Below are 15,692 nucleotides of genomic sequence, written 5' to 3' on the forward strand. Positions count from 1 at the left end.
AGTTGTTTGTGGGTAATAAATAACATTCACTTGGAAGCTACTTTTCTTTTGTTTAATCTGCCAAACTACCCTGTAAAAAAGCAACAACAAAACACTGTGAGTGCTGAAAATCTGAAATAAAAACAGAAAATACTGGAAATACTCAGCAGGTCTGGCAGCATCTGTGGAGAGTGAAACAGAGTTAACATTTCAGGTCAATGACCTGTAAAAGAATTAGGTTCCTGATAGCTTTGAAATCAAGCATTAAATTATACTGCCAAAACCAAAACTTCTCTTACTCAATATGCTACAGTTTGCAATGGATACATATGTGCATGTTCTCAAAATCTAATGTACTAACATTGAAGAATGGAGGCGATGGTATTGTACAATTTTGTATAAAACAAGACATACATACATATATATGTATCCACAAATTATGCACAAAGTAGATTTACAAACTATAAATGTTTTCCCATTATTTTATGGAGGCTGAACCTATTTTTCACACACCGGCCTGAATTTTATGAGCACGCCGCCATTTGCGGCAGTGCACTTTGAACTTGGCGGTCCGCACGCACACATCGGGGGCTCATTTAAATGGAGGGGCGGGATGGCTGCCCCCAGTGATGTAGAGGGGGCAGCTGCTTCGTTCCCGGCAATGGCGTCCATTTTTAAAGGGTTTCAAGCCGTTCAAGTGAATTTACATTTTTAACGAGATATTCATTTGACATGGTGTTACAAATATTCAATAAAAGATGAAAGCCCCTCTACCACTCTCCAATGACCATGCACTATATTTTTGGGTCGTTCCAACAAAAAAAAACTTTTTTCCCAACCTGAACTTTTCCCCCGAACTTAGTCGCCTTTGCCCTTAAACCCCTTCCCACCATTCCTTCAGCCAATGGAATACATTTTCTCCACTCCACTCCAGCCTCCCCGCCGAACTGAAAATTAAATTCCTCCCCCCTCCCCACCAGTGTCTCTCTTCAAATCCCCAAACGGGGATTGGAAGGCACGGGACTGCGGGCCACCGGCCGGAATATCAGCGTGGGATGGCCGCCCAGTCCAGCTAAGTTAATTTACATTTATTAGAATTAATTTGACTATGTAAATGAAGGCTCCGCCGCCGTGCGGCTGTGGGGGGGCCACACTGAAGCCTTGTCGCTGCCAGTAAAATGTGGTGGGGCCTTCTCACATCGGGGGTCAAGGCGGGCTTCTCCCGGAAGAATTTTCTGGCCCCCCCTCCCCGCCACGAACCCTGACATCAGAGGGCTGGTAAAATTCAGCCCACCCTAAGAATTGGTGTTCATTTTGCTTTTACAAAGCAGTAGAGATCCTTTCCATGTCCAATTGTTTGTCAGAAGTAATTGTACCTTAAATATGTGTTGCTGAAAGGGGCATTGCAAACAAGATGTGGCAATATCTCCTGTCTGTATCAACCAGTTCAAGGAACAAGTCAAAACTTTAATATGGTTACAAAATGAAAATAGAAGTTAAGCCTGCAGGAGCATTGGACCATTAACTTCGCTAGTTAATTAAAAGCAAACCATTCTGCGGCTAAAAAAAAATGCATGCATACACACAAAAATTGAAAATTCACTTACCTTTCACACACACAAGTGGCTGCTGGGGGCAAGTGTTTTAAAAAAGAAAAGTCTGTACAAGCAACTTTCTGCGTAAATGAGCACAGGGGAGGGAGAACACATCTCTTCAGAACAAATTAAATCGATGCAGCATAGTGATAGAATCAATTCGACCAACAGAAATGTGATAAAATAGTCTCCATTTTGTCTATGTTAATCTAAAACATTCCCCAATATTCCACCATTCGCATTTTCAAAAGAAAATCAAACTGTACTATTCAAGCTAAAGATCTAGAACTTACATCACAGCAACCAGAATCATACTGAACCTATAGGCCTTGAAATTACACTGTGTAAATATTTAAGTAAACAGGTAATACCAATGTTAAAACAAAGAAATTCACCATTAATATTCATATCACAGTTCCTTGGTGATTATTTTTACTCTCATTTAGAATTACAATTCACGTATTTGCACTTCAGAATACAAAGGTTGTAAATTGCATTAGTTGCATTGGTTACCCCGTAAAATAAGATATAAATCCAAACTATCACCCTGGATCAATATTTTTAATAAACAAATAAAAGAAACATGCACGTCTTATTCAGCAATACAATTTAATTTTTTCATGAAACTCAGATTCTGCTCAGTACTCATTAACATAGATGTCTAGTACAAGATACAGCATATGTGCGCCATTAATCTCAAGAGATTCTGTTTCTCACTGCCCCCTCCTTCCCTCCGCGGGATGTAGCAATCCCCTATTGTGGCTGGTTCAGACTCACCATTAGACCGATGGATGCAGGTATGCTGGTTATCACTCAGAAAGAATCCCTCTTTACATTGGCATTCATAGCTGCCCATGGTATTAACACAGATTTGCTGACAGCCACCATTATTGTCATTACATTCATCGACATCTGGAAATTGGAAAAAAGATGAGATCATTCAGCTTTACAGAAGAATAAGCCATTTTGGGATACAAATTAAAACATCAGCACTCGTTAAAAATCACAATGGTAAATTCAACACAGACGATGGTACATGACGACAGCATATCAAAGCCCCCTGCCAAAGTTGAATTATATCCCCATTGTAAGATTGCAGTAATAAGAACATAAAAAGCATGGAATTACAGCAGGCTAGTAAACCCATTCCTTCCAAGCTATATATTCTCTGCTCTATGGTAAACTTGATCCAACCTATTAAATTAGCACGTTGCAATTGTCTACCCATTGCACCCAAATACATTCATACAGTTTCAGATTAGATTAGATTAGATTAGAGATACAGCACTGAAACAGGCCCTTCGGCCCACCGAGTCTGTGCCGAACATCAACCACCCATTTATACTAATCCTACACTAATCCCATATTCCTACCAAACATCCCCACCTGTCCCTATATTTCCCTACCACCTACCTATACTAGTGACAATTTATAATGGCCAATTTACCTATCAACCTGCAAGTCTTTTGGCTTGTGGGAGGAAACCGGAGCACCCGGAGAAAACCCACGCAGACACAGGGAGAACTTGCAAACTCCACACAGGCAGTACCCGGAATCAGTTGTTTTATTTTTTAAAAAAGTGACTCAATACATCACCGACTGGATTTTCACCTCTCACAGGAGCTTGCATGATGGTGGGGGGAGGAGAGAGGGGTGGAGGGCAATGATGCTGTGTGTAAGTTGCACCATTCTGGGATAGAACAACAACTTGCGTCTATATAGCACCTTTAACATAGTAAAACATCCTAAGAAACAGCTGTTCTCCTCCTATCCCTCTTTTTCATCTATTTTGCTTTTGCGGAGAGCTCATCTTACGCAGAGGGGTTAAGTTCCTTGAAATCTCAAATTTTGTTGAAGGCTTGTTAAGCTTATACGTTCCTTCACCACTCTCAGTCTAAGTTAACAAACCTACGAGTATCTATATTATCTACTCCTCTTATTAATGAGGGCATAAAGCCATACAACACTCTTTGTGAATGTTATCAATTCCCCACAATGGAACTCCAGTTTTTACAAAACAGAAACAACATTGCTGCTTCTTAAATATAAACAGTTCTGATGGCTCATGCAGCCTTCCATGATTCTGAAGTGGATAAAATAATTACCTCATTAGTATATAGGAAAGCAGAGTGCCCTACAAAGTCACATGGTCACAGCAGATCAGTTGGTGGCGTGGGGGTGGCATAAAATTGAACGGGAGGCTGCAGGAGGCCTACCCGCCCCGCTCTCGCCTCCGGTCAACTTTATGGCGGTCGGGCGTGGGGGGGGCAACGGCCCGCCCGAGGCCAATCAAGGTCCTTAAGTGGCCACTTAATGGCCACTTAAGGGCCCCCGCTCGCCTCCATGGGTATTTTACCCATGGCAAGCAGACGTGCTGGGACATGAAAGGCTGCCCAGCGATAGCCGCCAGCCTTTCTGCGCCCCGGGGGGGGGGGGCATGGCAGTTGGACACAGGGTGCCTGATTGAGGGCCGCCCCCGCCTCCCAACCCACCCATGGGACCCAAGGCGCCCCCCCCCCCAAACTACCACTCCAGCCTCACCAGGGAAGGACCAATCCCCCAGTGAGCCATGCCCAACTCACTCACTCTCCAGGGTCCATGACGTTAGCTGGGCTGCAGTCCCAGCAGTGGCCACCGCCACCGGTGGCGCTGCTGGGACTAAGAGCTGCCGGCCCGCTGATTGGCTGGCAGCTCACTGAGGCGGGACCTCATCCCTCAAGTGGGTGGAAGACCCACCTCGGGACAATTAAAATAAGGGACGGATCCCCAGGCTAGGCGGAAGCGGGTTTGCCACCGACTGTCTCGTCGGTGGTGCATTCCCATCTGCCCATGGTAAAATTCAGCCCATTATCTATGTGCGGACACCCATGGACATTTAGCAATGGAAACAGTTTAGTTCTGCATTCAGTAAGCTTTGTAACTAATGGAGATGGTATCCCATGTACACTTTGCGCCTCTGACTTCAAAAAGCACACCAAATACCAGAACAACAAAAGGTTTTTTGGCTCATCAAGCACACCTTCCACCACAGATCATGTACAATTCTGCTCATCATGGACTCTACCAAACATATTTAACTTTCTGTCAAAAACTTCTCCATAAATACTCTATGATTCCTCAAGTAATGAAGCAAAACTCCAGGACAGATATTTAGATACATGTCTCCATTAGTGAACCCTGACCGGCTGATTCCACAGATGTAATTTTCCTGGTGCCAGAAACTGTAAGATTGTTGTATCCTATGAAGTGTTTGATCATGTCTGTCTATACTTATCCCTATTACCTTCAATCCCATTCCTAACCAGATAATTATACAGCGCTTCTCAGTGTTAATCAGAACGTCTATAATTGCTTTTCCTGCCAGTTCCTTTCTATGCCTGCAACCCTGCAGGGGAAACATTCTAGCAATTTGTAATTTTATTTGAGATCTGTTCATTTTTTTATATTGTTTTACTAGCTTAAGCTTAAAGTCCAAGTTAGATAACCAGCTTACTTTCTCAGTATCAATCCTGCTCAGCCTTGTTAAAAAAACAAGCTCATGGCTCTTGTCTTTGCTCATATAAAAATAACTGAATGAATCTTCGTAACTGTGCGCTAAGTCTGATGTTATGCTTGCCACCTTTCTTTGGAGCTTTTTGTGTACATTATTGTTCTTTTGTAGGTATTCTGCTTGAAACTGCATGCAAAATTCCAAGTTTGGACTTACTAGTCATCAGTACAAGGTTAAAATAATCTGCTTCTCAGTGTCAAATCAACATAGAAGTTGCATCCTGGTGCTGCATTTGCTTTGTTTTACACTAAATAGGAATTTCCAATGAATGGTAAATACTTACATTAAAGAAAGAAAGATTTGCATTATTTACATAGTGTGTTTCACAACCACCAGATGCCTCAAAGCACTCCACAGCTAATGACGTATTAGAACATTACAGCGCAGTACAGGCCCTTCGGCCCTCGATGTTGCGCCGACCTGTGAAACCATCTGACCTACACTATTCCATTTTCATCCATATGTCTATCCAATGACCACTTAAATGCCCTTAAAGTTGGCGAGTCTACTACTGTTGCAGGCAGGGCGTTCCACGCCCCTACTACTCTCGGAGTAAAGAAATTACCTCTAACATCTGTCCTATATCTATCACCCCTCAACTTAAAGCTATGTCCCCTCGTGTTTGCCATCACCATCCGAGGAAAAAGACTCTCACTATCCACCCTATCTAACCCTCTGATTATCTTATATGTCTCTATTAAGTCACCTCTCCTCCTCCTTCTCTCCAACGAAAACAACCTCAAGTCCCTCAGCCTTTCCTCGTAAGACCTTCCCTCCATACCAAGCAACATCCTAGTAAATCTCCTCTGCACCCTTTCCATAGCTTCCACATCCTTCCTATAATGCGGTGACCAGAACTGCACGCAATACTCCAGGTGCGGTCTCACCAGAGTTTTGTACAGCTGCAGCATGACCTCGTGGCTCCGAAACTCGATCCCCCTACTAATAAAAGCTAACACACCATATGCCTTAACAGCCCTTTTAACCTGGGTAGCAACCTTCAGGGATTTATGCACCTGGACACCAAGATCTCTCTGTTCATCTACACTACCAAGAATCTTCCCATTAGCCCAGTACTCTGCATTCCTGTTACTCCTTCCAAAGTGAATCACCTCGCACTTTTCCGCATTAAACTCCATTTGCCATCTCTCAGCCCAGCTCTGCAGCCTATCTATGTCCCTCTGTACCCTACAACATCCTTCGGCACTATCCACAACTCCACCGACCTTAGTGTCATCTGCAAATTTACTAACCCACCCTTCTACACCCTCTTCCAGGTCATTTATAAAAATGACAAACAGCAGTGGCCCCAAAACAGATCCTTGCGGTACACCACTAGTAACTAAACTCCAGAATGAACATTTGCCATCAACCACCACCCTCTGTCTTCTTTCAGCTAGCCAATTTCTGATCCAAAGCTCTAAATCACCTTCAACCCCATACTTCCGTATTTTCTGCAATAGCCTACCATGAGGAACCTTATCAAACGCCTTACTGAAATCCATATACACCACATCCACTGCTTTACCCTCATCCACCTGTTTGGTCACCTTCTCGAAAAACTCAATAAGGTTTGTGAGGCACGACCTACCCGTCACAAAACCGTGCTGACTATCGCTAATGAACTTATTCTTTTCAAGATGATTATAAATCCTGTCTCTTATAACCTTTTCCAACATTTTACCCACAACCGAAGTAAGGCTCACAGGTCTATAATTACCAGGGCTGTCTCTACTCCCCTTCTTGAACAAGGGGACAACATTTGCTATCCTCCAGTCTTCCGGCACTATTCCTGTCGACAATGACGACATAAAGGTCAAACATACATTTGAAATATAGTCACTGTTGTAATACAGGAAAGGGTACAGCCAATTTGCACACAGCAAGCTCCCACAAACAGTCATGTGATAATGACCAGATAATCTATTTTTGTGATGTTGACTGAGGAATAAATATTGGCCACGACACCGGGGATAACACCCCTACTCTTCTTTGAAATAGTGCCATGGGATCTTTTATGTCCGCCTGATAGGGCAGACGAAAGTCAGCACCTCCAAGAGTGCAGCACTCCCTCAGTACTGCACTGGAGTGTCAGTCTTGACTTTTTATGCTCAAGTCCTGGAGTGGAACTTAAGCCCAGAACCTTGTGACTCAGAGGTGAGAGTGCCACCGACTGAGACATCGCTGACACATGAATCATTAAATCTTGTTCGTTTTCTTCATTTGCTAATTTGAAGAAGTATGCTGAAAATAGGAAAAACAGAAAAATTGCTTGGAATACGATACCCGTGTTTCTTATTTCAATATGCATTATTTATCTTTATCCACGTGATTTTTCTCTACCATATAAACTAACATAGTTTCAGAGAATAAATGTGACTTGTGTGAATTGTAGGCCTTTGCATTCATGAAATAAACATAGTAACACACCATTACTGGAGCGACCCTCAACACAGTTCAGTTATTTGCTATTCTTGCCCACTTTTACATGTTATCTCATATCCTTCAAGACAAAGTGAGCATTTAATTACTATGGAAAAAGGACAAAAAATGCCAGGTCAATGTCCCTGAAACACACTACAATAGCAATAGTTTCAGCTGAGAATATATATCCCAACGTAGAGATGTGTGCAACAGTTAAAATAAACCTTTTGAGCATTAACATTTGTTTCCATTTTTAAATTAGCAGACTGAAATGATTTTTGTTAATTCAAGTAGCTTCTCTACTTTAATTGGATTTTCAAGTGTTTAATTCACATAAATATTTTATGAACATGTTGTACATTTTAATCATAGTACTTGTGAGGAAGCTGCCTTTCTGCATTAATGCTTCTTGACATTATTATGCCTGTGTTGGGAGAACAAGACTTGGAGCAGGAGCAATTTATTGTTGGTCCCTGGATAATGAGAGTCAGGGAATGCTACCTGTTAATTGCCATGTTGGTTGTGTTATGAATGCTGGACTTTATAGTATGGTTAAGTTTTTTACAAGCGTGATCTTTAATGCAGTGTAAAATAGGTACAGAGGCGACATGGCCTCACACCAATTCTGCCCAGAGACAAGCCAGGGGTCTTGGTTGCCATGACAACAATGAATCCAAATCAAGACCCTTTTGAAAGTAGAATGCAAGGTTGTAACACCTAAAGGGCAATGGGTTTTGCTCTCCCAGACTCACAGATGGTAAACAGGGAGCCAGGGGCTCAAAAATGCAAATTTGAGTTGCAGTGGTTAACACCTGGAAACACCCTCTCAGGAGGGTGAGAGGCCCAGATCATCGGGCACAGGGTGCCCGACGGAGGGCCGTCCCCACTACCCCAACCACCCCAGCACCCAACAGGCTCCTCTTTCCCCCATCCGACCACTCTTGCCTATCTGGGGCCTGACCAATTACCCCCAGCGAGGCAACCAAAACCTACCTATCTTCCCGGCTCCATGTCTGCAGCTGGGCTGCAGTCCCAGCAGTGGCCACCGCTCCCGGTGGCACTGCTGGGACTAAGAGCTGCCGGTCTGCTGATTGGCTGGCAGCTCAATGAGGCAGGACATCCTCCCTCAAGCAGGTGGAAGTCCTGCCTCGGAACAATTAAAGCCCAGGGACCCATAAAATGCGGGTCGGATCCCCAGGCGAGGCGGAAGCAGGTTCGCCACCGACTTTTTAGTTGGTGGCCGGCTCCCGTCCGCCCAATGTGAAATCCTGGGCATGGACTCTGAGAATTGTAAAAGGCAAATGACTATTGACTTATTGATCTGGATAAATTCAATAGCCTTTCCTAGGTCTGGAGGCGGGCTGAAAAGAAGAAAGGGACCAGCAAGCAGAGTTGTGCAGCCTGGAGAGAGAGAGAGAGAAACAGCTGCTATCAGATAACCAATATAGCAAAAAGGCTGCTAAGACTCTAACACGATTTTAAAGTTGGGGTTTGATGAGGAGAAAAGACCACCAGGGTCACCAGAGATTGCCTTATTAACAGAAGACCAGTTGAAGATGCTCAGAAGAAGTGAGCAAAGAGGATATTGGTTTTGAGAAGGACACTAGGAGATCCAACATATTGCAACTGGGAGAAGTTTGGGACTTGTAACTGCAAGGATACCTTTTCAATGAGAACACTGTGCAATAGATAAATGTGGTGTGGGGTTATCGAGTGAGTTAATAAGTTAATGGGAATACCTTTCTCTGTAATTTAGTGTAGTAGTTACCTACTAAGTACTGTTTAGTTAATGTTGATATTTAGTTTAGTTGTTATGGTAAAAGTCCTAAACCGTGAAACCTTGTGTAATTCTTTAATCAGTCTGGGGAAGTTCACATCTATTGTTTTAAAGCTAACAGTCTCTACTAAGGTTGCCCTTGCTTATCAAGTGTTAACTATCGCTGATCTATATTTTTCTGCTGAAGCACTTCCACCATTTTTGTTGTGGGAAGGACTGTATTTTCTGGCATGCAGTTTGACAACTGTGGTCAGAAAGAACACTTTCAATAAAAGAACAATGTTGACATTGCTCTCTTAAGCCTGACTTTCAGTTGTAACATACAACATAGCAATTTAAATTCATTAAGTTTAGATTAGGAAAGGCTTTGATTCTTAAGGGTTCTTAAAGAACTTATTGTTGTCATGCTCGGCCCTCACCTGCCAAGTATGAACTGACAAAAAGTGCTATCCTTGGGGCATATGAATTAGTACCCAAAGCCTATCACCAAAAGTTTAGAACCCTCAAGAAGCAAGCTGATCAAACTTATCTGGAGTTTGAAAGAAGTAAGCAGCTGGCTTTTTAACAGTGGCTGAGGGCTCTTAAAGTACAGCTCAGCTATGAGAATCTCAGAGAAGTAATTCTGTTAGACAAATTTAAACACTCTCTCCCACTCTCCATAAAGACCCATGTGGAGGAGCAGTGGGTCTAGAGAGCCGGGAAGTAGCCGTTCAGGCCAATAAATTGGTGTTAATTTATAAGTCGGTTTCCCAGGGGAGAACCTTTCAGAATCACCCCCACAAATCCGAAAAGGACAAAGTGTGGGAAGGTGACAGGAGCCCAAGCAGTCCTGGGAGAAAAAGGAAAGCAGGAGACACAGGGGGACCTCCTCTAGCCAAAAAGGAAGGTGCTGTGAGCAAGAGTGAGATCCAGAGACCAGTGTGCTTCCAACGTAATAAAGCAGGGCATTTAAAAGCTGACTGCTGGAAGCTAAAGGGAAAATCGGCAGGGTTAATCAGGACACACCCGCTCAGTGAAGAAGTGAACCTGATGGAAAGCACAACAGTACAAATTGTGCCTTTAACTGCAGTAAGAGTGAGACCCAGGAAGCTGGCGGCTGAGAGTGCAGGAATATTTAACAGGATTCCTGAAGGCTATCAGGGTTTTGTGTCCGAAGGGAAAGTAACCCTCAAGTGGGGCAAGCAAGCCCATTGTAATTTTCAGGGACACAGGATCCACTAGATCTCTTTTACTGGGAAAAGGCCTGACCTGTCCCCCAGAGAGTGCAGTGAACACCAAAATGGTGGTGAATGGTATTGGAGGGTAGTGTATGCCTGAGTGCGACCAAGTTTTGGGACTGGTGACCGTAGGGATTGTGCCCAGTTTGTCTGTGGACAGGGTTGACCTGCTCCTAGGTAATGATCTGGTGGGGGTGAAGGTGGTAGCCCCCCCCACTAGTGAAAGAAACATTGCAGGAGGTCAGAGAGACAGGGCAGTGACTGTAGATGGACCCCTGCAGTTTCCCTGAATGTGTAGTGGATCAGGCCATTTAGCTTAGTTTAGTTTAGTCTAGAGATACAGCACTGAAACAGGCCCTTCGGCCCACCGAGTCTGTGCCGACCATCAACCACCCATTTATACTAATCCTACACTAATTCCATATTCCCACCACATCCCCACCTGTCCCTATATTTCCCTACCACTTACCTATACTAGGGACAATTTATAATGGCCAATTTACCTATCAACCTGCAAGTCTCTGGCATGTGGGAGGAAACCGGAGCACCCGGAGGAAACCCACACAGACACACAGGGAGAACTTGCAAACTCCACACAGGCAGTACCCAGAATTGAACCCGGGTCGCTGGAGCTGTGAGGCTGCGGTGCTAACCACTGCGCCACTGTGCCATGATCAAACCAGCTCCCCCAGAGGAGACTGAATTAGCACTGCAGGCAGATGACCAGGTCTGCCTGTCCGAGACTTTCCTTGGAAAGTTAGGAGACCGAGGGAATGAATTAAATGGATTTTCCCTAGCTTAGGCTCAGCGAGCCGACCCAGAGAGTTAGCACAGGCTATCCAGTCTGAAAGTGAAGCAGAGGGAGTCCCTGACTGTTACTATGTAAAGAATGGGGTACTGATGAGGAAATGGCATCCACCTCACAGACCTGAAAGCAAAGAGTAGACAGTAGTTCACCAGGTAGTGGTGCCGCAGAGGTACCAGAGATATTAAGAAGGGCCCACGAGACTACATTGGCTGTACATGCCAGTATACAAAAGACCAAAGCCCGCATAAGACAGCAGTTTGACTGGCCAAAACTCCACAAAGATGTGGTGGAGTACTGCAGGAGTTGCCACATGTGCCAAGTTGAGAGGAAACACCAACCTACAGTGAAACCTGCACTACTAAGTCCTGTACCGGTGTTAGGAGGACCCTCCAGCAGAGGACTGGTGAATTGTAAGGGATCCCCACTGAGAAGAAAAGAGGACAGGCAGGCACAAGGCTGGCAAAAGGTTAGACAGGGAAGGGGAAAAAGTGATCAAGAGGGCAGTTTAAAGGAAGTTCAGGAGGCATCCCGGATGAAAACCCTTACTGTCTGATCAGCCAAACCCTCAAAATGTGTAACGGTAGACCCCACATCCTCTAGTGTAAATGAAGACATTAGAAGCACCCCACCAGAGTTGCTAACAACATTTACAGGAACCTGCAGAGACAAAGAAAGACCTCTAGGGGGCAGAAAAACCATGAGGGTGATGCCTCACCTAGTCAAAGTGCCAAAGGGGAGTGCAGTAGAGTCTACACAAATACTTGCAGGCAGGAGTGTCCCAGAGGATAAAGAATCTACCCCCACAATCAGGAAAAAAGTGAACCACTCATTCCCTGAAGTCAAAAGCCTTTGCATGACTCAACAATGCACTAAAGGAGAGTTCAGGATAGACTCGCCCACTACTGACTCCCCTGGGAAAAAATTACCTCAGCAGAAACAAAGACCCCAGGCAGTCATGGAAATGGGCAAACGGAAGAGAAACCTCCCCAAAAAAGAACCACATGTTTATTGGGATGCCAAAAAAGGAGTGATTTTAATAAGTTTTAGGATTTGTGAATGAATGAGAGAAATGCATTTTTTTCTTGTATTTTATATTTTCTCCCGACACTTTTAATGAAAGACGCCTTTTCTGAAATTGCATTTCATTCCGCTGGGTGTGGAGGTGTCATGCTGGGCCCCACCTGCCAAGAATGAGGCATATTAATTTTGTCATGAACATTGATTTTAAACTGTTATTGGAGTGAAGAAAGGACTTGTTAGATAGATCAGGCATGGCTGGAAAAGACATTATCATATTAACAGATGGCGCTTGGAAGGACAAAGGACCATTCCCTGACACATTCAACCCACAATGGACCTTGATCACCAGGTATTGTGTGTAAGAACAGCATTCCAGAGACTGCTGCAATCCAAGACATGGTCAGACCAGTTAGTCACATGACTAACCTACTTGGCAACCAGGGTTTTTCTGAATTGTACAAACAGTTTGAACTCAGAGAGAGTGTCTGTTTGCTCCTGGACTGAGAAGATCTCTCCTGACTTCTCCCATCTCTTTCTCACAAGCCTCATGAATCCACTGAAGACACATGAACCCCAAGAGAGAAAGTCTCCTACAGCGAATAAGGTTTAAGAAGAACACTGGGCTCCAACGAAAAGCAAAATCTACCTACAGTCAAGGACTCTACAGTGAGCTCCATGAACCGTAACAACAACACTTCAGATAGTGCCTCAAACTTTTCCACTTTATTTTTCTTCTGCACTTTTCTGTCTCTATTTGCATGTGTGCATCACATATGCATGCTAGCATCGGCGCATCGTGTATCAGTAGGCGTTAAACGAATTAGAGTTTAAGTTAAATAAATTTCAACTTTTCTTCTTTAAATATAAGAAAGCCTGTTTGTGCTGGTTTCTTTGTCTTGTAATTGGAAAGCGATGAGCAAGGATTCACCAAGGGGGAGCTAAAAACACAGTGCCTTTAATATTAAACCCTGTTCCGGTACGACCAGGTGAAGGCTGAGAGAGAACCCTAGCCACCTTTCTCACCTGGTCGTAACACTGCTGATGAGATAGATGCTGTCAAAGGAACTGGGGTCTAATAAGGCCTTTATTCTTCTCCATCTTGTGAGACAATGATTTGCGCTTTGGTGGTTAACTCTGTTTTAATCAGCCTGGTGTGGCTCAGGAGCCTCATTCTGGTATGGCAGTCTCTGCCACACTTGCTGCAGATGAAGGCAGTGGCTGAGAAGGTGCAGCATTCGCTGGCCTCTGCTTTCTCTGAGCCCTCTTCTTAGCCAGCTGAGCTTTCTGATTCTCCTCGCCCCTTCCGATGCCCCTCCAAACAGTCAGCCTTCAGAAGTCACAGCCATTGCTGGCTGTCACCCAGTTGTCTGTGTCAATGTCCGGCATCTTCATATCTCACTTGCAGGTGTTCTTGTAGCAGAGATATGGACATCCATCAGGTCATGACCCAGTGGCCAGTTCACCATTGTAGAGCTTTTTGGTCCACTTACTCTGGTTCATACATGAGAAATAATGGAGTGCACTCAAACTTCTGGATTAAGTAATTATCCAACTTTATTAGGTTCACTCAAAATATATCAAAATATGCAATACAAACCTATGGGTGATCACTTGGCACTAAATACGAAGCAAGCGAAATACCAAAAACCACCTGAGAGTGGTCAATTGCATGTAAATTGTAGTTCTCCAGTGACTGACCAGGTCACTCCTTCTCTACATTTGCAACATTGAAGTTTCTTCAACAGTTTTTTTTATACTTTACTTCTAGGGAGGGACAATAGAGTATACTGACAGTGACATATAGTCCAATTAGTATTTGTTTTAGGTCAAAAATGCCATATTATATGCTGTGCCCTTTGTTTGAAAAAGCCTGCCCTGCCAGTGCCAATCTTGTTTTAAACATCCTTCAGTCAGTTTCCACCAGTTGGGGGGTTTCTTAGGGGCAGTTCCTAACCCTCCAATGTTCAGCTACACTTGGCTGCGTTGGCATTCTTCCAAACAAGTGGTGTCTTTAGCCCTCCAGCTATTGTTAGTTGTTAGTGTCTTATCAAAACTCGTTAATTCTCAAGGCTCAAGGCATGTTCACTCAGTTCAAACACAGACGATTCATCTCTGAATACTACGGCTTTGTTCATTTTGATAGCACTGTCTGGGAAAAGACAATTACTACAGAATGCTATAGTTCAGCATGTTTTAATGGAAACCATCGAACTGTCGTCAGCTCTCAAGGCATGATGGTAATTTGGTCAAGCTTTAGTATAAAGTTAATTTTTAGTAAAATCATTACTGTCTTCCAACGTACAGAAGATCTTTGGGTATATGGCCATCATCCATCCAATGAGTGTGGCTGAGCCATCGCAGATGTCACTGGCTTAATAATGAGTGTACGCTGATGGAATTAGCATGCTTCAGGACTGCTGAGTTGGTGACATTGCCCCATTAAGTGATGCCGAGGATACATCTGATACACCGAAGATGGAAACTGATCAGTCTTTTCTCCTGCCTAGCATATATTGTCCATGTCTCACTACTGGAGAGAAGCGCACTGAGGACACAGGCTTGGTAGACTTGCAGTTTGGTGTTCTCAATCAGGTTGCTGTTGTTCCAATAATTATATAGGATGGAAGGGTGAGAGTGTTTAGTGCTTGAGGAGAGGGAACTATTGATAATGTTAGCTGGCATGAGGCCCAGGAAGAGGACTTGGAAGATCAGTTGACTGAGAAGGAGTTCAAGGAGCATGGACAAGATGGACTTGGAGACTTCCAGGACATCATTCCGATATGACCAAAATAAAAGAGTGGCATTCTGACAGATCTTAAAGCCCCTTGGACACACATTGGGCTGGATCTTGTTCTCCCCCAGGTTCCGTGGCGGGGGTCCTGAAGATGGCTCTGGATGAGCCCCACCACGGACCTCGATGCCGTGAGGGTCAGGTCTGATCCTCCCGGTGGTGGTGACGCTCCGTTGTTGTCCTCCCGCTGCTGGGTGACAGAACCACAATTAAAATATTCAAATCAATGAAATGAATGAATTAACATACACTTACTTGCGATCTTGAGGGCTGCCGCGATCTTTGGCGTGGCGGCCGGCACTCCAGCAGTTTCAAATCCCCATCTAGGGAAAGGCAGTTCCACACTGGTGGGGAGGAAGGAGGAGCTAAGATTTTCAGTGCAGGAGTGGGGGGGACAAGGTGTGGGGGGGACAAGGTCAAATAAATGTAATGGGTATCGGGGATGGTAGGAAGGGTTGGGCTGCAAACTATGTGCAGTTTGGGGGGTGGGGTAAAGGTCAGATGTTAAAGATAAGTGTTTTGAGGGGGAAG

At 44.2% G+C, this 15,692-nt stretch overlaps 1 protein-coding gene across 3 annotated transcripts in view; it reads right to left on the reverse strand.

The window, feature by feature from the left end:
• The window catches only part of scube1 (signal peptide, CUB domain, EGF-like 1), a 459,167-nt gene that overhangs the window by 342,944 nt on the left and 100,531 nt on the right, over positions 1-15,692 (reverse strand). For all 3 annotated transcript variants that reach the window (XM_068050870.1, XM_068050868.1, XM_068050869.1), the window contains exon 4: positions 2,352-2,486. In XM_068050870.1, the coding sequence (XP_067906971.1) occupies positions 2,352-2,486 (135 nt within the window). The remainder of the gene's footprint in view (positions 1-2,351; positions 2,487-15,692) is intronic.

This window comes from Heterodontus francisci, chromosome 18 (genome assembly GCF_036365525.1).
Source record: "Heterodontus francisci isolate sHetFra1 chromosome 18, sHetFra1.hap1, whole genome shotgun sequence".
Taxonomy (NCBI): domain Eukaryota; kingdom Metazoa; phylum Chordata; class Chondrichthyes; order Heterodontiformes; family Heterodontidae; genus Heterodontus; species Heterodontus francisci.